At 44.6% G+C, this 25,304-nt stretch overlaps 1 protein-coding gene across 11 annotated transcripts in view; it reads left to right on the plus strand.

Moving 5' to 3' along the window:
• The window catches only part of PCNT (pericentrin), a 104,308-nt gene that overhangs the window by 53,529 nt on the left and 25,475 nt on the right, over positions 1-25,304 (plus strand). For 8 of the 11 annotated variants that reach the window (XM_043474643.1, XM_043474650.1, XM_043474651.1 and 5 more), the window contains 8 exons: positions 1,610-1,780; positions 2,029-2,181; positions 3,500-3,592; positions 7,392-8,237; positions 8,606-8,797; positions 18,960-19,676; positions 20,574-20,670; positions 22,506-22,660. In XM_043474643.1, coding sequence (XP_043330578.1) covers positions 1,610-1,780; positions 2,029-2,181; positions 3,500-3,592; positions 7,392-8,237; positions 8,606-8,797; positions 18,960-19,676; positions 20,574-20,670; positions 22,506-22,660 — 2,424 coding nt within the window. The remainder of the gene's footprint in view (positions 1-1,609; positions 1,781-2,028; positions 2,182-3,499; positions 3,593-7,391; positions 8,238-8,605; positions 8,798-18,959; positions 19,677-20,573; positions 20,671-22,505; positions 22,661-25,304) is intronic. The other 3 variants (XM_043474648.1, XM_043474652.1, XM_043474653.1) reach the window with 1 other exon arrangement.

Genomic DNA, 25,304 nt, shown 5'->3' on the forward strand with positions numbered 1-25,304 from the left:
AAATCCGAGGGTCCCGGGACCCCCGCTTGGGGTTCAGTAGATCTGCTAGAGCAGCTCACGGAACTCCAACACTTTACTTGTTGACCCTCCAGGTTACTGTAAAAAGATGCAGGTCGGGACCCGCCAGGTGAAGGCGCTGAGGAGGGCAGGTGTGGGGAGGGCAGTACTTGGTGGAGGCTTCATGGTGCAGCCTGTGGGGATGGGGTCCACCTTCAGCCCATCTCCCTTCACGGAGGTCAGGATGACACTGACAGCGCTGACCTTCAGTCACGTGGTCGACCACCCTGGCAGCCAGTCCCCAACCATCGGTGACCCGGAGGCTTCCCCAAAGTCACCTCAGTGACAGACTCAGGTGTGGCTGGAGGGGCTGGTTACAAATGTCAGGGTACCGCCTTTGCTCTCATGGCTCAGGAGGCCCCAGGAGCTCTGTGCTTACTGTCAGTCACAGTGTCGCATTTAGAGTGGTAGCGTTTTGTACCAATTTTTATTAGCACTCCTTTGTCTCTCAGGTACTCTGAGTTTATCCTTAGTAATTAGTTACATGCGGTTCAAGATTTCAGGTTTAGAAATCCTGCTTTATTACACACATAGAGCCTAGTTATAATTATTTTAGTTTTTGAGTTACGAATTTGTCAGTTCCCCAGTGAAAATACCTCCAATGACAGTTCTTCACGTTGTAGTTTGGAATTTTGTGTCAATGATGTACCAGTTCTTGTGTCTGAGGGTGTAGGATGAGTGTGAGCAGATCTCTTGATTGGGGGTGGGTGGAGGGGGTAGCAGGGCCTCCTGGTCAGCGCTGACCTCCTCTGTGCATTTGGTTCATGGAATCAAGTTTTCTATTTTGTGTCATTGGAAGTTTCACAGTTACTAACTGGAAAGTCTCTGAGACTCAGTGAGAAATTTTATTTTGGCATCATTGTTTTGGCTCTGAGAAAACACTGCCTCCAGGAGGAGAGTTGGTTTTTGAAAACACCACTGGGAACCATTAGAAGAAGTGCAGACCCCTCCTGAGGACAGGCTGTGTAGATGGGACCCCTGGCTCAGGCCCCTCAGCCCCAGTTGCCAGCCTGCTCGCGGCAGTTTTACCCCTGACTCCAGCTGCCGAGCTTAGGGACCATGGGTGTAGAAAACGCCTTTATTTCTTCTATAGAGTTGAACCACATGTACAACTTTGAATGCATGTTTCTTCCCCACTTAATATTTTATCTATGTTAAATGTTCCTGGAAAACTTATTAATGGGCTGTTCACCTTCATTGTACAGAGGTATTATCAGCCATTGTCCTGTTCTTTGGCAAGTTGTTTCTGATTTTTTTTAAAAAATTGCTAACAGTTTAGAGATTCTTTTTGTGCCGGGTTGAATAGTTACTGGGCTAACTTCCTCACAGGGGAATCTTGGGTGTGCGGTGGCTCCCTTTGGGCTGTGCCCTCCACCAGGCAGGTGTGGCTCTGGAGCGTGGCTGGGTCTGTGTGTTGTGACTGCACGTGCAGGTGTGCATAGGTGTGCTTCAGGAGGGCTGAGTATGGTCTGCACTGCAACAGCAAACAGCAGTTTGAGGCCCCTGATTTCCTGAAGCACTTGCCTAAAATGAACCATTTTTTCTTAAATAGGACAAAGAGGCATTACAGGAGCAGCAGATGAAAAACCTGCTTCAGGTGTCCGCGCTGCAGTCCAGACGGGACGAGGGCAAGTGCCCGGTGCCTCCCGAGGGCGGTTGTCTCGACCATGCCGAAGCCCAGCTGGAGGCGATGCAGGAGGCTCTCAGGCAACAGGAGGCTGAGGTGCGCGGGGCCACGCAGGGCGTCCCCTTGCTGTTTGTGTCTGCCAGGGCCTTCCTGCTTGTGTGCAGGATGTCCATGCGACCCAGTTTGTGGGCTTGTCCCTACTGGATTTGCTTCGTAGTTTTAACATTTGTGTGGATTATAGGGTTTTTCTGGCATGTGCTTTAAATCTTTGAAGTGATTTTAATAATTATTAAGGTCAATTAGAATATTACATAACTTTTAATGCTTACCTCCTTTAATGCAAGGTTTTGAACTTAAAAGAACAGTTAGAAAATCTTAAAGATGACTTAGTAAATAAGAATGAAGAAATACTGCATCTGAACTGGAGATTGGGCCTGCAGGACAATAGCACCACTGCCAGCATCAGAGAGCTTCAGGAGGGGAACACCCGTCTGAAAGTAAGTGAGGGAGACCCCCTGCCTCCATCCAGTCGGTCGTGGAATTGCTGTGGCCCCGGAGGGACTGGCAGTTGTGGGGAGTCAGGCCCCCGGGGCCCCCGGACACAGGGCACCTCCTTACTGAAGCCAGAGGGACTTGGTGCTGCCAGGGCTCTGCCCGCAGGGTGGCCCCAGCAGCTCTAATGTGTGTGTGGAGGTGGGGAGAAGCTTTTGGGACAGCTTAGTGGGAATCGGAGTCACCTTGATCAGTGAAGGTCATCTGCTTCCCCTCCCCACCAGACTCTGCTTTTTGTTTGCACCTTCGAAGTCCAGTCTTGTGAAGGATTCTTGTTGGAGTAAAATTGCAGGAGAGCCACCTCCCTGGTTGCAGAAACTGTGAGGAGAAAATGTCATGACTTAGGACCCTGTCCCTACTTTGGGCTGTGTTCTAGCAGAGGTGTTTTCAGGACAAAGTTGCTTCCTTCCAGCAGCGGAAAAAATCTGTCACGTCTTCTCTCTTAATGTAATTGTGCTCTTGAAGCAAACAACCAAAACCACCTCTGTATCATGTGGATGACAACCAGAGTTGTAAAGAGAACATCACCTTCATAGATGGCCCTGAAATGGGTGGAGTTTAGACTCTTGCATTGCCTGTGGTTGCAGCCTGGATAAGGGTGAACTCACTTCATGGAAGGAAGCTGAAGGGTCATGTCGTTTATGCCTGTTCCTCTTGAAGGTTGCAACTGTAATCTTCAGTGAAAGTGGAGTTTTAGGTCAGTCCTCGACACTGGCTCTCCTTTGGGTGGGAATTCTTCCTTAATGAATAGATAATGGCAGATGAGAGCATACTTGGCTTATTCTTTGGTGATTGCTTTGAAATGAGTTACCTGGAAAAATGCAATAAAGTCTTGGTTTTTGAAAGCTAAACTAATAAGTCAGTTTAGACAGAAAGCACTTAAGTAGGAGAACATTTTCAAATTGAGTGTTATTGTTTTAGCATGCATACTTAGTAGCTCAGTTGTATTCAACTTTTTGCAACCCCATGGACTATAACCTGCCAGGCTCCTGTGTCCATGGGATTTTTCAGGCTAGAACACTAGAGTGGGTTGCCATTTCCTCCTCCAGGGGATCTTCCTGACCAGGTATCGAACCCATGTCTCCTGCATTGCAGGTGGATTCTTTACCTCCTGAGCCACTGGGGAAGCCCTGAGTGTTAGTAATACTATTTAAAACTGCAGGTTTATGTAATCAGGATATTTCCTGTCTTCAAGATCTGGGGACCCTTTTCCATGGTAACACTTTCTTGGCATCATTACCACTGTAACTGTTATTTCCACAGACATGTCTGCAAAACGATGAAAGCGAGATGATGCGTGTGCATGAGTCGGCGGAAGCAGAGCTGGCCAGGACAGGAAGTGGTGTTCTCAGTGAGGTGGGCCTTGCCTGACGCTGCACGTGGGCATTACGTTCTCGGTAGCTTGTGAGGTGTCTAGGGATCAACAGAGGGCTCTGTGTTCTTACACAAAGGATATAGTATTTTTTTTTTAATTTTTCATGTCGGAGGAAGGTGTGAAGATATAATGTTGGAGAAGGGTGTAAAGGGCTGTAGAGTATAAAGGAGTTCTGTTTGTAATTCTTAATGACCACAACATTGCAGTGACAGGCTATTGGGATCTGTGTTGGTACCTTATCTGTTCGGCAAAATTTTTTAATACCCTTTTGTGTTACTTCGAGGAATACCTTTAAAACCAGTGACTAAATTTTTAAAGGTGATTTTATCAGTTACTTGTCCTTAGTGCTAGAATTGGTCATGTGAGTATAATCTTACATACTAATATCATAAATACTCAAAAGTTTATGTGATAAGGAAAATATTTTAGTCCCATTAAGACTAGACAATCACAGATATTTTCTTTGGGGATTTTTGTTTATTTCTTTCTTGTTGTTTAGTCACTAAGTTGTGTGTGATTCTTTGCAACCCCATGGACTGCAGCACGCCAGGTTTTCCTGTCCTTCACTGTCTCCCAGAATTTGCTCAAACTCATGTTTATTGAGTCGGTGATGCCATCCAACCATCTCATCCTCTGTTACCCCCTTCTCCTCCTACCCTCAATCTTTCCCAGCATCAGGGTCTTTTCTGATGAATCAACTCTTCCCATCAGGTGGTCAAAGTATTGGGAGCTTCAACTTAAGCATCAGTCCTTCCAGTGAATATTCAGGGTTGCTTTCCTTTAGGATGGACTGGTTTGATCTTATATATAAATCTGTACATCATTTGTTTTCTGTGATTATATTTCTCATTTTTTGTGTCAACAATATCTTTACTTTGATATAATAACCCAAAATTCCACTTGTAGATTAGATTTCTGATTCTTTGAAAGACCACATTTTGTTACATTTTCTATCCTTACTTTGTGTCAGTGAAGACTTTCATCATTTAAAATCATGGTATCTTTAGGGTTTTTTTGGAAACTACACACTTACGTTCCCACCACTATTAAGACCTCTTTTGACGTGGTTATTGCTCTTTATTTCCTGTGCTTTCTTTTCCAGCAGCTGTTTGACATCCTAACATCTTACTCTCAACATGCATTATCCCTTCCTTCATGATTTATTTTAATACTTGGGTTAGTATTGCATCTTTAATGTTATCATTTACTTTTCCCCTTACTCTGTGTAGTTTTAAAGAAAGAAGATTTGAACATTTTTTAGTAAATGTATTCTTAAGTAGTTTAGCTTTGTTGCAGTATTGGAAATGGGCTTAATTTTATTATCCAGTTGTTTGCCATGAACCAACGCATCATATATATATGTATATAATTATTGTATATTAACCTTGTATCTCGTTACTTTGCTAAACTCACGTATACTAGTAGTGTTTTTATAGATTTCTAAGGCTTCCTATGTAGATAAGCACACCATCAGCAAGTACAGCTTTATTTCTTTCCAGTCTTTGTCTTTTATTTCTTTTCCTTCCTTATTACAATGTCTGCCACTTCCAGTGTAGCGTTAAATAAAGCAGGTGAGAGCAGTCATTCTTGCCTTGTTTCTGATCTTGGAGGAAAGTGTTTATTGTTTCATCAGAATATATAATGTTAGCTGTAAGCTTTTCATAGATATCTTTCATCTGATTGAAGAAGTTCCCTTTTGTTTCTATGTTGCTTCCTCTAAATCTTTTGAGATAGTTATATTTCTTTTACTCTCATAATAGGGTTGATTATACTGAGTGATTTTTGAAGGTTAAACCAACCTACATTTCTAGGTTAAACCCTGTGTGGTGGTGATGAACTCCTCTTTTAATATATTGTTGGATTTGATTTGCTGATCTTTTGTTAGTGGATTTCACATCTGTGTTTATAAAGGATATCACTGTAGGTTTGTGTGTGTGTATGTGTGTGTGTGCATCATATTTTAATCAGGTATTGATATAAAGGTTTTGTTGGACTTATAAAATGTTGGCAGGATTTCCCTGGCCATCCAGTACTTAAGACTTTGCCTTCCAATGCAGAGGGTGTGGGTTCACTCCTTGATTGAAGAGCTGAGATCCCTCATGCCTTGTGACCTAAACACCAAAACATCAACAGAAGCAATATTGTGACTGCACTGTATTTCAGGGGACTTATCTTAGACTTTTGTGTTTTACTTTTAAAGCCATTTTCGTGTGCCGGCTTTGATATTTTGAGTGTGTTGCTTGTATTGTGACTTGGCTCTTTTGTCATGCCCACCTCTTCATCTCAGCATGCTGAATGTGCAGGTGTGTACAGACAGTTACTCTCCTGTGACTCCAGCCATCTACGGGAGAGACGAGGGTGCCTGCAGTGCACCTTGTGGGGCTAGGCAGAGGGTCTTGCCTCACACTGAGAAATTTTCTTTTTTCAGCTACACACTGTAGCATTCAGGTATGATAAACGTGAACCTGGTGCATAGCTTATGTCATCCAAACCAAAACCAAAAATCAGTTTTCTTACTTTTGTTTTTACTATGGGCCAGGCTTGGATTTGTGTTTAAAGTAGTTGTTAATCAATACTAGTGAAACCAAGAATTGTGTGAAACTCTCAGTGTTTAGGAAGTATGTTCCTATAACAAATTGATTGAGTTTCATGAACTAGAACACAGATTGGTTAGAACTCTTTTGTATTTCAGTTGCTACTATTGATGTAGTCTTTCTAAAAAAAATATATTTGGTTTCACCGGATCTCAGTTGCAGCATATGGTCTCTCAGTTGTGGCCTGCAGGCTCTAGTTCCCTGACCAAGGATCAAACGCAGGCCGCCTTCATTGGGAGCGTGGAGTCTTAACCACTGAACCACCAGGAAAGTCCCTATTGATGTAATCTTAAGAGAACAGAATTTGGGGCCATATTGACATAGATTTCAATCCTGATTTTCCATTTATTGTCTTTGTGGTCTTGGTAAAATATTTCATATCTAAATTTCAGCTGTCACATCTTTAAAATAGGGACAATAAGATTTCCTGTCTTAACACTGTTGAGAATTAGATTAAATAGCACAAGTAGAAGCATCATTTGATGCCTGGTGCGTTGAATCCCCAGATCCTTGCTGTGCACTATGTGGAAAGCGTGCTGTGAGCTCTGGCTCATTCACATTCTTCATTACTGCAGACCTCCCTCGTCGGGTCTTCTCGCTTTTATTCTTGTTCTAGTGTTAGAATGATACCTAAGATCTAAATGCCCTTTAGGAAAACCAAACCATAGTTGCTTAAATGTTAAGAAGATGGACATTTAGAAGGTGAGGAACACTCCAGTATTCTTGCCTGGAGAATTCCACAGACAGAGGACAGAGGCTACGGTCTATGGAGTTGCAAAGAGTTGAACTCGACTGAGGGACAGACATTAACATGGTGAATAAGAAGGTGGTGAAGATATTCGTGTGTAGTATCATCAGCTGAGCTGTGGCCACATTAGGGCTTCCCTTGGATCACCACAGCCAGGCTCAGGGCCTGCCTCAGTGATGGAATGTGGCTTTGATGAAGTGTTCCAGCAGCTGCAGATATGAATTTCTGACTATTTTGACCCACTTGAAGTCTCTGGGTATTCTGGTGTTTTTCAGGTGTTAATGTCATTTGGTGACATTGTCAGTTACTTCCACAGCTAGTTTTAAGCTGTGAAGTCTCTCCATTCTATAAGAATGAGTTCAGGCAGAATGGTAAGTGGGTTGGGGCACTTCTGAAGTTGATGCATATAATTCCCTCTGAAATGTGCTTTTTCTTCAGGTTGTGTGTAATAGAAGTTCTGAAGTTGAAGAGCTGAAATCCATTATTGAGACTCTGCGTGAGAACCAGGCGCGGCTGCAGAAGGATAATGCTGAGGAGATTGAGCAGCTCCACGAGGTCATCGAGAAGCTGCAGAGGGAGCTCCCACTCAGGGGACCTGAGACTCCCAAGGCCAGGGACGGCGGGGCCATGAGCCTGCAGAGTGAGCTGCTGGGCCTCCCGGCTGAGGGAGCCGAGGCCCCCGCAATGCTGGCGGGTGAGCTGCATGCTGCCCTGGAGGCCAAGGAGGCCCTGAGCCAGCGGCTGGCCGAGCAGGAGCGCCAGCACAGCCAGGCCCTCGAGGCCCTCCAGCAGCGCCTGCAGGCTGCAGAGGAGGCAGCCACACGGCAGTTGGCCGAGCTGGGGCCTGAGGACCTAGCCTCCCAGATCCATGAGTTTGAAGCTGCCCTGCGTGCCAGGGAAGCAAAGATCGCAGAGAGAGATTTAGAAATTGAAGCTCTGCGCCGGCAGAAGTCCACCCACTCCGCTGAGCTGGAGGCCATCCTGGCAGCCGTGGCCCGCTTTCGCCATGCCCTGGAGCAGCAGCTCCTGGCGGCCACTGGGGAGCCCCCTGAGCTACAGCGACTCCGAGAGCAGTGTGTCTGCCTCAGTCATCAGCTGCAGGCACTCAACCAGCGATTCCTGAAGTGCCAGAAGGAGCTGGACGAGCGGCAGGCGCGTGGGGAGGGCTGCTCCCAGGGCTGGGTGCCCGGGGGCGAAGAGGCCTCCCGCAGTGAGGAGCTGCAGCAGGACGTGGACGGCAGGCAGCTGGCCCAGGCCCGGGACAGCCGTGGCAGCGACCCACAGGTGGGCTCCTTCCTCTGCAGGCCGCAGCTTGTGCAGCCTGTGTGTGCAGAGAGCTGGGTGCACATCGCAGGGTGGGGTGTGTGTGGGGTGCAGACAGGGTGCTGGGAGTGCAGGCAGGGAGCTGAGCAGCTGCTGGACATCTGTGGGAGGCCGTGTTTCCTGGGGTCCCCCAGCTCCGGCACTTTGTGGCCTGCTGTGGGCGTGCGTCCCTTGTCTCCTACTCTGTGGGCTTCTGGTCGTGAGCTGTGGTTTTTCCCTCAGGCTCAGCTGGCTGGGAGCCCGATGGGGCCCTTGCTGCACTTCTGGCTTTCTGATGCCCTTGGCTGTGTGCTCATAAGCATCGTCCTTGTTTTCTCCACTCATTGTAGGGCCTAGTTAAGGATGACCTGCAGCCAGCCAAAGTCCTGCCTACACTGACCCGCGCGCGCCCCAGCCAGCAGGACAGCGTGATATCGGTACTCACAGTCTGCCAGCAGCAGCTGGAGTCTGAGCTGCTCTTAGTGAAAAAGGAGATGCGCCTGCGTGCGGAGGACGGCGGCAGAGCGTCAGGAGTAGTGAAGGTGCTTGGGGACATTTGTTGGGGCGGGGCATAGCACTCGACAGCTGTTCCTGGGCAGAGACCCCCTCAGTGTCTTTGCCATGACGGCACAGGTCACACAGACTTCAGACAGAAACACCTTCTCTGGGTCCATCGCTCTTGGTAGAGCTGTTCAGATCCATTTGGAAATTTCTTATGTGTTTGATCTAAACACATGTCTTAGCAGCTTGTGAGGAATGAGCAGTCAATGCAGGTAGGATCTAACTGGGATCTAGGCCTTGTGTCCAAGATTTTTCACGTGAGGACTAGCTGCCTGCAGCCACGCTGCCCCTACACAACCTTCACAGCCAGCCTCCGATTCACTTGGGAAGGCTTTGTGTTGGCTGTTTGCACTTTAGGTATTTTCCACTGCTCTCCAGCAAAGAAGAGCAGAATGATCTAAGATTCGGCAGTTTTAAATTCGGATCTCAGGACAGTTGTTCTGTTACTATCTGTATAATGTATAGTAATTATACAGTGTTGTTGTTCAGTCGCTCAGTCGTGTCCAGCTCTTTGTGACCCCATGGACTGCAGCACTCCAGGCTCCCCTATCCTTCATTAACCCAGAGTTTGCTCAAATTCATGTCCATGGAGTCAGTGATGCTATCTAACCATCTCATCCTCTGCTGCTCCATCTCCTTTGGCCTTCATTCTTTCCCAGCATGAGGGTCTTTTCCAATGAGTCAGCTCTTATGATCCCAGGACAGAAGCTCCCAGAAAGCAAATGTCTCTTTTCCAGGGGCAGGAAGGAGGTTGACGTCATTATTGCTCGTGTGGACACTGCAAACCCTGCTGGGTATCCAGCCCTAACCTCCTGGGATGTGCAGGAGCCGTGTGCACCATGTTGGTATTGGGAAATTGGGAAAGTCTGAATTCCCCAGCACATAGGACTGTGCACTTATAGGCCTGTGGTTTTGAGAGAGAAAACTTGAATCTGATGTTGTGTGTTCATCACATCCCCTTCAGAAAAGCTACTCTGTAGAGAACTTCCACTGACTCTAGAGCACTTGTCTCAGTGCCCTTGTGTCAGTAACATCTGTCTGAATTCTCAAAGCTCAGCCCTGCGATGTAATGAGCTGGTTGCCAAATTTTTAGAAGCTAACACACTGACAAGGAAATTCCAGGTTTGTTCCATAAATCGCAATTTTGTGTTTTCCAGTGTTTGTGTATAGAACCTTCTAGGCCATTTTTTCCTTAAAAACAAAAAACTTATGTCCCCAGTGAATTGCCACTGAAATAGATTATGACAGTTGCGTGTGGTATGACTCAGCGATATTAAGTATGTTTGTAACATGTGACCATGCATCTCCACAGCCCTTTTGCTCTTGCAAAACTGAAACTCTGTCACGTAAACCATAAGTTCTGTTTCCCCTTTCCCCCAGTCCTGGCAGCCAGCATTCTTCTGTCTGTCTCTCTATGGATTTCTGAGATACTCTGTATTACATAAGTGGAGTCACACAGTATTTGCCTTTCTGAGTTTGGCTTATTTCACTAAGCATAATGTTATCCAGGTTCATCTATGTCATAGCAGGGATCAGAATTTCCTTCTTTTTTAAGGCTGAATAATACTCCATTGTATGTATATACCACATTATGCTTATCCATGAACAGTGTGGACCTAACAGAAGCGGAGGTATAAAGAAGTGGCAAGAATACACGGAAGAACTGTACAAAAAAGATCTTCATGACCCAGATAACCACGATGGTGTAATCACTCACCTAGAGCCAGACATCCTGGAATGCGATCAAGTGGGCCTTAGGAAGCATCACTACGAACAAAGCTAGTGGAGGTGATGGAATACCAGTTGAGCTATTTCAAATTCTAAAAGATGATGGTATGAAAGTGCTACACTCAATATGCCAGCAAATTTGGAAAACTCAGCAGTGACCACAGGACTGGAAAAGGTTGGTTTTCATTCCAATCCCAAAGAAAGGCAATGCCAAAGAATGTTCAGACTACCACACAATTGAACTCATCTCACATGCTAGCAAAGTAATGCTCAAAATTCTCCAAGCTAGGTTTCAACAGTACATGAACCATGAATTTCCAGATGTTCAAGCTGGATTTAGAAAAGGCAGGGGAACCAGAGATCAAATTGCCAGCATCTATTGCATCATCGAAAAAGCAAGAGAGTTCCAGAAAAACATCTCCTTCTGCCTTATTGACTATGCCAAAGCCTTTGACTGTGTAGATCACAACAAACTGTGGAAAATTCTAAAAGAGATGGGAATACCAGACCACGTTACCTGCCTCCTGAGAAATCTGTATGCAGGTCAAGAAGCAACAGTTAGAACCGGACATGGAACAATGGACTGCTTCCAAATCGGGAAAGGAGTATGTCAAGGCTATATACTGTCACCCTGTTTATTTAACTTATATGCACAGTATGTCATGCAAAATGCTGGGCTGGACAAAGCATAAGCTGGAATCAAGATTGCCAGGAGAAATATCAATAACCTCAGATATGCAGATACCACCAACCTTATGGCAGAAAGCGAAGAGGAACTTAAGAGCCTCTTGATGAAGGTGAAGGAGGAAAGTGAAAAAGGTGGCTTAAAACTCAACATTCAAAAACCTAAGATCATGGCAGCCGGTCCCATCATTTCATGGCAAATAGATGGGGAAACAGTGGAAACAGTGAGAGACTTTATTTTCTTGGGCTCCACAATCACTGTAGATGGTGACTGCAGCCATGAAAATAAAAGACGCTTGCCCCTTGGAAGAGAAGCTATGACAAAAATAGACAGCATATTAAAAAGCAGAGACACTACTTTGTCAACAAAGGTCCATCTAGTCAAAGCTGTGGTTTTTCCAGTAGTCATGTATGGATGTGAGAGTTGGACCATAAGGAAAGCTGAGCACCACAGAATTGATGCTTTTGAAGTGTGGTGTTGGAGAAGACTCTTGAGAGTCCCTTGGACTGCAAGAAGATCAAACCTGTCAATCCTAAAGGAAATCAGTCCTGAATATTCATTGAAAAGACTGATGCTAAATCTCCACTACTTTGGCCACCTGATGCAAAGAGCTGGCTCATTGGAGAAGACCCTGATGCTGGGAAAGATTGAAGGCAGAAGGAGAAGGGGATGACAGAGGATGAGATGGTTGGATGGCATCACCCACTCCATGGACAGGAGTTTGAGCAAGCTCCAGGAGATGATGAAGGACAGGGAAGCCTGGTGTGCTGCAGTCCTTGGGGTTGCCAAAGGTCGGACATGACTGAGCAGTGAACTGAACTGATACTTATCAGTCATCTGTTGATGGATGCTTGAGTTGCTTCCACATTTTCAAAATTTTTATTGTTTTATTTGGCTGCTCTGGGTCTCCGTTGCGGCATATGACATCTTCATTGCTGTTTGCGGGCTCCTTGGTTGCGGCATACAGGCTTTTTGGTTGGGGTGTATGGGATCTCGTTCCTTGACCGGGGATCGAACCCAAGCCCTATTCAGTGGGAGTGCAGAGTCTTAACCACTGGACCATCAGGGACATTCTGCCTCCACATTTTAGCTTGTGAATAGTGCTGCTGTGAACATGGTGTACAGATACCTCCTTGAGACCTTGGTTTCAGTTCTTTTAGGAATATACCCAAAACTAGAGTTGCTGGATCATGTGATAATTCCATTGCGAACTTTCTGAAGAACTACTCTAGTGTTTTCCACAGTGGCGTACCATTTTACATTTCTATCAAAAGTATACGAAGGTTCCAAGTTCTCCACATCCTCACCATTGCTTGTTATTATTATTTTTTTTTTATAGTAGTCATCCTAATGGTTGGGAGGTGGTATCTAATTATAGTTTTGGTTTGCATATCTCAAATGATTAGTGTTATTAAATATCTTTTCATGTGCTCATTGGCCATTTATATATGTTCTTTAGAGAGATGTCTGATCATGGCAAATTTTGAATCAGGTTGTATGGTTTTTTTAAAATTGAGTTTTAGGAGTTCTTTATATATTTCTGGGTATATTAATCGCTTTTCAGGTATTATTGTTGTTCAGTTGCTAAGTTCTTTCGGACTCTTTGCAGCCTCATGGACTGCAGCACACCCCGCTTCCCTGTCCTCCACTATCTCCTGGAGTTTGCTCAAGTTCTTATCCATTGAGTCAGTGATGCTATCTATCTCTTTCATCCTCTGCCACCTTCTTCTCCTTTAGCCTTCAATCTTTCCTAGCATCAGGGTCTTTCCAGTTAGTCAGCTCTTCACAACAGGTGGCTAAAGTATTGGTTAAATAATGAAGATCCCATGTATTATCAGGTGTATGATCTGTAAATATTTTTTCCCATTTCGTGTGTTGCATTTTTACTCTGTGTACAGTGTCTTTTGATGCACAAATTCTAAAAATGTCATGAAGTCCAATTTGTCTTTTATCTGTCCGATATCTTTGGTGTAATATATAAGCAATCATTGCCAAATTCAGCATCGTGAAGCTTTTACCATGTTTTCTTCTCAGAGTGTTACAGTTTTATGTCTTTGATCTATTGGGGGTTAATTTTTGTACGTGGTTTTAGGTAAGGGTCCAACTTCATTCTTCTGCATGTTAATATCCTGTATTCCCAGCATCATTTGTGAAAAGACTGTCCTTTTCCACTGAATGATGTTAGCACCATTGTCAAAAATCATTTAACAGTATATGCAAATGTCTATTTCTAGGCTTTCTGCACTAGTTCGTATGTTTTTTTATGTGAATCTGACACTGTTTTGATTACTATAGCTTTTGATTACTATAGTCATAAATTTTGAAATCAAGAAGTACTGAGTCCTTCAGTTTTGTTCTTGTTAGATATGTTAGATTATTTTGGCTGTTCGGGGTCCTTTAAAACACCATATGAATTTCAGGATGGGTTTTTTAATTTCTGTAAAAAATGTCTCTGGAATTTTGATAGAACAGCTTTGCATATATAGAATGCTTTGGGTGGTATTGACACACATTTTAATTTTAATACTAAGCCTTTAAATCCATAGTCATGAGACATATTTCCACTTATTTATGTCCTCTTTAATTTCTTTTAACAGTATTTGTAGTTCCATTGTACAAGTCTTTCACCTCCTTGATGAATTCTTGGTTAATTTTTCCTTTCTTCCTTCCTTTTTTAAGAAAAAAAATATTTATTTTTGTTGTTGTTGCTGTCATAAATGGAATTGTTTTAATTTTCTTTTCAGATAGTCCCTGTATAGAAATGCAACTGACTTTATATGTTGACTTTGTATCTTGTGATTTTACTGAATTCATGCATTAGTTCTAACAGTTTCTTTGTGGAATCTTTAGGTTTTCTTCATGTAGGATCATATCATCTGTGAATATAGATCATTTTACTTCTCCCTTTCCAGTTTGGATGCCCTTTATTTCTTTCTCTTGTCTAATTGCTCTGGCTAGGATTTCCAGCACTGTGTTGAAGGGAATTGGGCATCCTTTCCTTGTTCCTGATCTTAGAGGAAAAGCTTTCAGTTTTTCATCCTTGAGTATGGTGTTCACTGTGGGTTTCTCGTGTGGCTTTTATGTGTTAACATAGTTTCCCTTTGCTTCTAGTATGCTGAACTGAATGTTGTGAAAGGGTATTAGATTTTGTCCAATGCTGCTTCTGCGTCAACTGAGAGGATATATGACTTTTTCTTCCTTCGTTTTGTTAATGTACTATATTACATTGACTGATTTTCCTATGTAGAATTTAAGAAATAACTACCACTTAATTATGTATAACCCTTTTAATATCCTGTTGAATTTGATTTGCTATTATTTTGTTAAGAATTTTTGCATAAATAGAAGGGATGTTGGTTTATAGTTTTCATTTTTTGTAGTATCTTTGGCTTTAAGGTAATGCAGGCCTCATAGAATGAATCAGGAGGCATTACCTCTGCTTCTGTGCTAGGAAGGAGACTGCAAAGAATTGGTATAATTTCTTTCTTAAATGTTCCATAGAATTCACCAGTGAACTCATCTGGGCCTGGTGCTTCCTCCTTTTCAACTTGCTAAAAAAGTTTGAGAAGGATTGATAGTATTTCTTTACATGTTTGATGGAATTCACCAGCAAAGGCATCAGGTCCAGTGCTTTGTTTCATAGGGAGATTTTTTATTATTGATTCCATCTCCTTCTTTGTTTCTCATAACTTTTCTTGGCTTAAATTTATTTTGTCTGATATTGAAAGGGTCACCTGCTCTTCTTTGGTTACTGTTTGCATGGAATATCTTTTCTTACCCTTTTATTTTCAACCTGTTTGTGTCTTTCGGTTTAAAGTGAACTTCTGCGGACAGCATATATTGAATTGACCACAGAGTTCCTTAGGTTTTAAAGTTAAAATAAAAGGAACATTTTTCATTCTCACCAAGAACTTTATTGAACAATGTAGTCATCATTTTGTTCCACTACCTTCTGCCATTTTTCAGGCAACTTCATAGTTCCATCTTCCCAAAAGTTTTTATCTTTTTAAAAGGTGCCTTTTAAATTCTTCCATGGAATTGAAATTTTTTCCTTTAAGAGAATTTTGTAAAGACTGAAATAAATAGAAATCCAAAGGTGGAGTGTCTGGTGAATACAGTGAATGAATTGAAACTTCCCAATCTGTAACGGTTTTTGCCTGGTCATCAAAGAAACATGCGGTCTTGCTCATCCTGATGGAAGACTGTGACTTTTCTGTTGACTAATTTTGTATTGATTTTTGTTGAGTGCCACTTTCAGTTGGTCTAAGTGGGAGCAGTACTTGTTGGAATTTATTCTTTGGTTTTTCTGGAAGGAACTCATGATAAATGACTACCTTCCCATTCCATTGTATACACAACATTACCTTCTTTGGATGAAGACAGCCCTTGGTGTAGTTGGTGATGGTTCATTTCACTAGCCCTATGATCTCTTCCATTCCACATTATTGTACAATATCTACTTTTCATTGCCTGTCACAGTTTGTTTTAAAAATGAAACATTTTCATTACGTTTAAGAAGCAAATGTGGGAGTATGGTCAAGAAGGTTCTTTTCACTTAACTAATGTGATACCCAAACATGAAAGCAATCATAACCCAGCTGGTGTGAATGATTTTCAACACTTGATTTGGATATTTTGAGTACATCGGCTATCTACTATGTGGTATAATGTTGATTGGTCTCAGTTAATATCTCTGCTTGCTAACAACTTCAACCTGTCTGCCTGGCCTTGGAGCATTGCTCAGTGAGAAATGTCCAGTATGAGATGTCACCACTTTTGACACGTTTGATTGGTCACAGCATGGTCTTCATACACTGAACAAATCTTTTGCGTTTCAATTGCATTTTTACCTTTCTTGAAATAATAAAACATATATGCCAAAAATGTTGTTTTTCTTTCATCTTAAATATTAAAATATCTACACAAAAATTCACCAATTTTGATGTTTTATTAAAAATGAATGCTGATATGACACAGTCATAATACAGTCTAACAGAATTGTTTTGAGTGATGTTAAACACAGCTAAGCACTGCTAGAGCCATCTTATGGGGAAAAAAATGAATGAACCTTTTGGCCAGCTGATAGTTGGATCATGTGTTCTTATCCATTCTCCCAATCTCTGTTTTTAGAAAGCTTTATCCATTTAAAGTTGTTACTGATAAGGAAGCCTTGTGCTTTGTGTCATTTTGCTGTTTTCTTCATGCCTTATAGCTCTTTTTGATCCCTCATTTCCTACATTACTATCTTTTCTCACATTTAATTGATTTCTTAAAATAGTGAAATGTTTTTAAGTTCCTTTCTCATTTCTTTTTGTGTGTGTTTATGGCCATTTTCACATTTAGCATCCTAACACATAATACTGATTTGCGTTTATACCAGCTTGAGTTTGATAACACTTACACTCTGTTCCTTTTAGCTCCATCCCTACTCCTCTTGGTTTTTGATGTGATAAAAAGACATCTTTATAATTGTGTGCCTCAGAACATAAACTAATAATGCCTTTAAATGCATTAATCTCTTAAATTATGTAGAAAACACATGTAGAGTTAGAAACTAAAGTTATAGTAATACTAATTTAAGAATATATGTATTAATAACTTGAGAATATGTATGTTAGTCTTTTAAATCACGATGGAAACAAAAAAATGCAGTTAGAAACCGTGGTTACAATAATGTTAGATTTTATAACTGCCTGTGTGTGTACCTACTGAGATCTTTATATCTCTGTACAGCTTTGCGTTACTGTCTGGGCTTTTATTCCCCCTGCAGGACTCTCTTGAATGGGGGCTTCCCTGGTGGCTCAGGTAAAGAAACTGCCTGCCAATACAGGAGACACAGGTTCAGTCCTTGAGTGAGCAAGATCCCCTGGAGAAGGAAATGGCAACCTACTCCAATATTCTTGTCTGAGAATATCCCATGGACAGAGGAGTCTGATGGGCTTAGCAACTAAACAACTCTCTTTTCCTTCCAGGGTAGGACTTAGTGGTAACAGCCTCCCTCAACTTTTGTTTATCTGGGAATGTCTTATTTCTCACTTACTCTTGAAGGAGTCTTGTTGGATTTAGGATTCTTAGTTGACAGTTCTTCAACTTCTAGCCCTTTGAATATACAGACCCACTGTCCTCTGGCCTTCAAAGTTTCTGGTGGAGAGATCTGTTGATACTCTTACTGAAGATCTTTATATACGACAAGTCACTTCTCTCTTGGTGTTTTCAAGAGTCTCACTGTGGCTTTGTGTAAGTTTGATTATGACATGTCCTGGTGCCAGTCTATTTGAGTTCATCTTACTTGGAGTTGGTTGAGTTTCCTGGGTACTTACGTTCATATCGTTCATCAGATTTGGAAAGTTCATTCATTGTGTCTTTGTATATTCTCTTTGCCTCCTCCTCTCTCCCTTATGGGACTCCATTAGTGTGTCTGTTGGCTTGTTTAATGGTATCCCACAGGTACCTGAGGCTCCATTCACTTCCTCAGCCTCCTTCCTGGCCTTGGTAATTTCCAACATTCTGTCTCCACGTTCACTAATTCTTTGTTCTGCCTTCTCAGATCTACCTTTCCCTTTAGTGAGTTTTAAATTTCATGTTTTCAACTCCAGAATTTCTTTGTGATTTCTTTTTTCTTTATTGATGTTTCTATTTTGTTCATAATTTATTTTTACATTTTCTCTGTATTTTCCTTAGTTCTTTGAGCATCTTTAAGACAGTTGTGTTAAAGTCTTTGTCTAATTCATCCACCATCGAGTCTTTTTCAAGGATGGTTTCTGTAGACATATTTTTTTCCTGTACAGGGTCTATACTTTCCTATTTCCTTTTTTTTTTTGGTGATTTTTGTTGTTATTGTTGAACACTGAACCTTTTTAATCTTACTAATGTAAACCTAGAAATTGTACTCTCCCTCCTTCTCAGTATTTGCTTTTTTGTTGTTGCTGTTCTTGTGGGGTTGTTATTTTTATTTTTATTTTGGATTGATGTCTCTGTGGAGGATCAGCCTGAGATGTAAACTTAAGTTCTCAGGTCTTTTCTGAGCCTGTTCCTTTTTCCCAGGCACATGTAGTCACTTTATAATTTCCTCTGTATATGCAATTGTTTTGAATGTCCTAGTTTAAAATTTTTCCCCAAAGAGGAAAACACAGTGGTAGGGATAAGAGGGCACCAGTCCTTTAAATCCCTTGGAAGTCACATTCGCCAGATGGGCAGGTGCAGCAGGCTGCCTGCCTCTGCTCCTCCGATCAGAAGCAGCAGTCAGAGCACCACTCCCAGTTTTCAGAGGACAGCCCACCCTGCTTCCTGCCGATGCTTCAGGGCACGTGCACAGCTGCCCCCAGGCCCTGGAGTGGGGGCTGGGTGGTGCTTCTGTGCTAAGAGCTGAGAGCAGTTACCCTCCAGTCCTTCAATAGACGGCAGACTTCCAGAATAGTCATACTGGACATGTTCTGCCAGTGCGACTGTCATCCAGCTGGGAAAGGGGCCCCTGGTGCTGCCTGCCCTCCGGTCCTTCCAGACCTTCTCCAGTGGTTACCTTTAGGAACAAATTTTAAACTTTGAGCCCTTCATGGGATTTTTAAAAACTTAAAATCTTAAGGAGTCTAGAGGGACAAAGGGCTCATCATGGAACCACATCCTTAGTTGTTCAGTCAGTCTCTGAAACTGGTTCATAAATAGCAGACAGGCAAATGTGACAACATGAAATTCAGTCATTTTACTATATGCATGTTCTTCCTTACCTGCAGGATAAGGGAAGACTACTGGAAGATTGTCGGCTACAGAAAGTTGATCTCATAGCTCAGGTGAAACAACTTCAAGAAAAACTGAACCATCTGGTGTGTTCCATGAGCTTCCAAAACATCGAGATGGAGGACTTTAAATATCAGCAGTCATTGGCATCTCCATGTACTTTAGAAGATGGTTTGAGTGATGGTTCTGATAACAGTGAAGAAACTAACAAATCACCTCCTACTGATACATTTAACATCATATGGGATCTAGCTGAGGTCACTGGAAATTCGGATTCATTGATAAGAAACGAGGAGCCAGATGCTCCCACGGGAGAGCAGGTCACTTTGCAGGACAGGTCACTCTGCTTGCAGGGCCATTTGCACAGGTGCTCCCAGGACCTCACTCATTCCCGGGGGTCCAAGCCCTTGAAGAATGTGCTCAGGACGATGGACCTGTCTCCCTGGAGCTCCCCTGAGGTGGTCAGGGAGGACTCAACCCTCGAGCCCCTGCCCAGCCTTCCCCTGACACCCTGCTCAGATGCCCTGAGCCTGCACAGCCTGGACACCTCGCTTTGGGATGGGACAAGCACCCACCTGCTCCCGGCTGGCCAGTCGGGGCGGCTTTGTTACCCAGGCGAGTTAGCTGCAGGAACAGCCCCTAAGTGGGTGGGGTCTCCACTGGCTGCAGATGGCGCTCCCTCTGCCGACCAGCATGCTCAGCGGGTGCCTGTGGTAAGTGGTCTCCCCAGGCTCTGTCCTGATCGGGGTCCATGGGATGCTGAAGGCCAGTATGCTCACACTGGGCTGCGTCTCTGTGGCCGGTGGAGTCACAGCTGCAGCCATTGTTGGCTCACCTCCTGATGCGGCCATTTGGCCAAGCATGCGTGAGCACTTGGCAGTCCCTTGGTCAGCAAGTGTAGGGACAGTCAGCGTTCTGCAGGACGGACCCAAATCTACTGTGATAGGAACATCTAGAGCACTTGGGTTGTTTTTAACAGTACATGAAATGCATTAGTCTTACTCAGATCCACTGCAGGCCTGAGTTTGCTAAGTGACACTGGCTTTGGAAAGTGTCATCACAAACCCATCTTCATGTGTGGTCTGCATATTGGCTCTTAGTCTAGCATATGTTTTTTTAGGTTTATTTTCAGTTGTATTTCATGTTTCACAGGCTCTGCATATAATGTAATCAGTTTCAAGGACACTTCAACGTATTATTTTGGGGTTGGATTATATTTTATCTAACATAGTTTTGAGATTTTGTGTATTTTGGATTAGATGAAAAATAAATTATAGGATACATGCAATTTGAAGTATCCATGTATCACCACTCCCTATCCATATGCTTCCATTTCGTATCCATATGCTACCACACACTATGCAGAATTTAAAAAACCTGAAATATTTGCCAGTGAAACCTTTAAAATATTCCTAGAGAAATACAGATGAGTTTGATTAAAACGAACGTTATGACCTTGTGTCCACCAGCTTTGAGCCCTCTTTTGTTTGAGTTCTATGTGGGAAGGTGATAAATTCAGGTCTTAGAAAGTTTCCATCTGGCAAGTTCAATTCTGTGATATAAAACATTATCATTTTGTGACCATTTAAAAATCTGCATTTTTTGAACAGGAGAAGGATGTTGAAGATTTTATCATAACATCTCTAGATTCTCAAGAAAAGTCAAGATCACCTCCTCTCGGGTTAGAAGGAAAAAACGATGGAAAAAGTGAGTCAGCCACAAACTTTGTTTTTACAGTAAGTTTCAGAGCATAGACTGGCCTGCGTTTCTGTGTCTCTGCATCTCTCTCTGTCTCTGTCTCCCCCCGGGTTTGTGTTCTGTTACTTGGGGACCTGAATGTGGTGTCTGAAGCCATTTATTCCTGAGAAGGTCACAGGTATTTCATGCAGTCCAATCCACAGCACTGTACTTGTCTCAGGACGTCCCCCTTGGGGCAACATCGAGTCACAGACGTTCCTGAGGTTTTGTCCTGTTAGTGCCCTTTACAGAAACTAGCAGCAGCCAGTGAATCCAGATGTCCTTTGCAGGGTGGAGACTGGTAAGGCAGGCCAGGTGCCAGGCACGCGCTCCGGCCATGAGGATCCCTGAGGTCCTCGGCAGCCCTGTTGGCGTGTGTGAGCATGTGACTGTGTCTCTCAGGGAAACGGAAGCACAGCAGCAGTGCCTCGCTCTTCCTGCAGGTCAGCTCAGATCCTGTGGTCATACTGCCAGGTTTCATCCTGTTTCTTCTGAGCAGCCAAGTGTCCTGGGTAGGTTTTCAAGACCTTGGAATGGTCTCTTCTCATGTTCAGACCCACTTAGCCTCTATCAATGGTTCTTGGTGGTCCTGCCTGTATCGTCACACTGGTGGTCACCGCACCATGGCTCCCTGACCTCACACTTTCTTGTATAATTGTTAGATTTTTACAAGTGAGTTACCTCAAGGTGTTTTGACGTTTTAATGAAGTCCTCGTTGGCTCCCGGGGTGCTTCTGAGGACAGGGCAGTGATGAAGTACGGATCAGAGGCCGTGTCAGCATTCGCAGCTCGGGGCCAGCTCTTTCCAGCTGATGCTCTTGCTTCTCCCTGGCAGCAGCTGCACGGTGTAACAGTGTGAGCGGCTACAAGGTGCATCCCCATGCAGCCTCTCGTCCACTTTCCTGAGGACACCACATTCAGCTTTCAGAAGTTCACTCTGGTGTCTGTTCCTAAGTCACAGCTTCTAGTTAAAGTAACAGGTCTCTGCCTCCTGGCAACAAACTCCGCCCACCTCCTGCCCTGATCCCCGGAAGCCCAGCGTGCACTTTCTGCCCCATCACCAGCCAAGAGAGTCTGCACTTCGAGGACATGTGTCCAAGTGCGGCTGTGCGCTGCCCTCCACGGCCTTCCTTGTGGTCTGGACGTGGTCCTTGCCTCAGGTCAGACCCCTCATCCTTTCTGTTCTCTACAAGTTTCTGGAGAAAAGTGTGTGTGAGGTGCTTTTTGTATGAACGTTGACATCTTCCTGATTTGAGGCTTGGGCTTGACCGTGGGCGGGCAGGCAGACAGATTCCTGCAGAGTTTGGAACCTGCAGTGCTGGGCCTGGATGTGGTGAGTGTAGCGCCTGGTCCCCAGAGCATGTCATCCATCTGAAAACTCCTCTTGCTCCTTGGGTTGTCTCCCCTGCACTTCCTCTCTTCCATCTTTATTCTCATTGACCACATGTTAGACCTCCTGGACTTAACTTTCTTTTCTCTTTTTCCACATCTTTGTTTTCTTGTTCTCATATCCAAGAGAATTTTCAGAACTTCTTAAGCTTCCTACTGTTTGAGTTCTGTTCTAATTTCTGATTCTTCCTTTTCTCGTGAGGCTTCCATTCCCCCTTCCCGATGACACTGCCCTCGTCACTTCTCTGGGAATGTTGGTTTTTCTGATGTTTTCTGCTAGCTGCCTTGACTCTGTTTCTTCTGACTCTCTGAGTCTCTGTTTCTCTCTGTATTTTTCTGTGTTTGAGTGCTCCTTGGCACGTGTGAGAAGTTAGACTTCTGGGCCAGTCCAGCCCTGACTGTGCGGTGTGTTTCCAGGCGGTGGTGTGGGGTTTGCAGAACCACTGAGCCAAGGTTCGGGACAACTGGGAGCTCCCACTGCCAGCCCCGCAGCACCCCCCGTCACCCCCAAGGACTGCCGACGGCCACTGGACGCCATGAAGGAGAAGGAAGTCCATCCAAAGCAAGTGAAGGTAATGGCTGTGGGGAGGGGGCAGCTCAAGGGGCCTTCCCTCTGGCTCGTCAGTAGCTGTACCAGCCTCAGCCCTGCTCTGACTCTGGGCCTTGTGTCGTATTTCTGGGAGGAGAGATGCTGCTGTTGGGAGGGTCACGGGGATGGTTGTCCCAGGTAGGTACCCTGCTGCACTGGCGGGGCCGCGGCCATGCTTGGGGGGCCGGCTCCTCCCATAGTGCCTGTCACAGCACAGCAGACAGTGGGCCTGCCTGCACAGTGTCATGATGAATCTCAAGACAAAACTCGATCTGTGTCCCAGGTCTAGTTCAGGTGCCGGAGCTCACAGCCCTTTTTGGGAAGCAGTTGTGGTTCTTGTTTGTCTGGCCCTGGAGGCTTTCCTGAGACAACCTGGGGGTTCTGTGCCAGGGCACCGCGAGCTGGACACCCGCAGAGGTGGGAGGGGCTTCGCTCTGCAGGCTCAGGAGGACCCACCCTGCTCTGCCGCAGGCCCACGGCTCAGAGGTGTGTTTTCATCCTTCCCTGAGTCTGCACGAGGTGCTGTTCTTTGCTCTTGAGAAGGAAGATCGTTGCTCTTGGCTCGTACAGCCCAAACAGAACATGTGTTTGGCATCGTTTGGCGCGGGCACACCAGGATGTCGCCGTATTCCCTCTGCTGCTGTCCTGAGGGCGGTGGGAACGACAGAGGGTCCAGTGAGTCTCTGTTCTGGAAGCCCACCCCCCGGGCAGCTCCTGGGTCCCAGGGCTGAGTCCATGCTGGCCTCTCACAGCTGTGCTCCAGAGGAGCTCTTGGGTCAAGCTGGTTCTCTGCGATGAGGAGAGATGGCCACCCCATCAGCGTCCAGGGATTTAACCTGGAGGCAGAATATAAACATTTTTCTAGCTTAGCTGACATATGACAGGATAAGGATTTACATGTCTGTGTTGAGAAATGACCACAGTAAGGTCAGTTAACGCCTCCCCTACCCTGAAAGGCAGAATTTGGGGTGAACTTTTCTCAGGTTTTCTGTCTTCACTTTAGAAATCTTTTTATGGCAAAACCATTGATGTAAACTTGGCTGAATAAGTAAATATGTCACTTTTTTTTTTTAAGATTTTTTTTATTCTTTGGCTGTGCTGGGTCTTCATCGCTGCTTGCAGGCTTTCTCTAGTTGCAGTGAGCTGGGACTGCTGTTGGTTGTGGTGCATGGGCTTCTCGGGTGGCTTCTCGTTACAGAACACAGGCTGCAGGCACGTAGGCGTCAGTCAGTTGCGGCTCGTGGCTCTAGAGTGCTGGCTCAGTAGTTGTGGAACTTGGGCTTAGCTGCTCCACGGCATATGGGATCTTCCCAAACCAGGGATCAAACCCATGTGTCTTGCATTGCAAGGTGGATTCTTAACCACTGGACCATCAGAGAGCCCCCACTGTCCTGTTTTATTCAGGTAGTAAGTGTCCACAAAGGAAACAATTTTGATGTTAAGTAAAATTTTCTTTGAAATTGTATTCAAAATGATACTGTTTTTATTACTTTAAGAATTGTAATTGAAGTAATGTCTTCTAGCTGTTTCTTTTTTTTAATATTCCTCAACTTTTTATACGATGGAAGACCTTAAAAACACATTTCTGTTAGTGTTTCCAACCCAGGCAACCTCATATGAGGATTCCTAATTTTTAAAGAAGCCATTTGGTTGTTAATGACCATGTTTTATGCTTAGGCTTTGACACTTAGTAGTTGATACTCAGGTATTAGAAATGAAAGAAAGAAAGAAACTCAGCAACGCCCTTTTGGGAAGTGCTGAGATGGTGGGAGAGAAACTTGGGAGTGGTCACCCCGAGGCAGCCTGTTCTGTCGGTCGGAGCCCAGCTTCCATGTTCCCTGCCGGCTGCCCCCACCCCGCCTCATGTCCTCAGCACGGGCGTGTGGACCTCTTGCCCTGGGCTGAGTCTCAGGAGCATCAGGCGGTCCAGCTCGGCTTGTCCTGAAGCTGGGGACCCTGGTAAAGGTCCGGTTGGTGAGGGCAGAGGACCTTGTTCGCCACTACTGTTCTTTTCCAGTGTGTTTTTCAGAGCATGTGGCTTCTCATCGTGTGACCCACAGCCTGCGGGCTCCCTGTCCACTTGACCCTCCCCGTCTCCCACCCCTCCTTTCCTGTGGCTGCTGTTTGCATCCATTCTGTGTCATGTACACTGTTTTTTAATGTGAAATTGTTTTAGGGTGTTAAAGATGACTGCTTTCAAAGTAAACATACATCACGGTGTCCAGCATATTTCAGTTTTTTGGCCGCATCATTAGATTTAGAGGAAAACCTGTTTCAGTTGAGTGACTAGTTCTTCTTTGTCACAGGCCTCCAAGTTGCTCTTTTTGCATTTCCCTAAGGTGCCCTTGTGGAGCCTGTGTGTGCGTGGCATGGGCTCGGTCCTGGTGCCCAGATGTGATGTCGTTGTAGCCCCAGCTTCTAGGAGGACAGCCCTGGGTGGGGGCTGCCACCTTCTGCTCTCAGCTTCTGTGGGTAAGACAGACAGCCGGCAGGTGTGTCCCGTGTCCCATCGCTCTGTAACTACCCCTCCAAATCCCAGTGGTGTGGAAGACCCTTCCTATGCTCACAGACCCCGTGGCGGGGACTCTGGCCGAGCTGGGATGTGGGAGGGCTGCAGTAGTCAGTGG

The sequence above is a fragment of the Cervus canadensis genome, chromosome 7, assembly GCF_019320065.1.
Source record: "Cervus canadensis isolate Bull #8, Minnesota chromosome 7, ASM1932006v1, whole genome shotgun sequence".
NCBI lineage: Eukaryota > Metazoa > Chordata > Mammalia > Artiodactyla > Cervidae > Cervus > Cervus canadensis.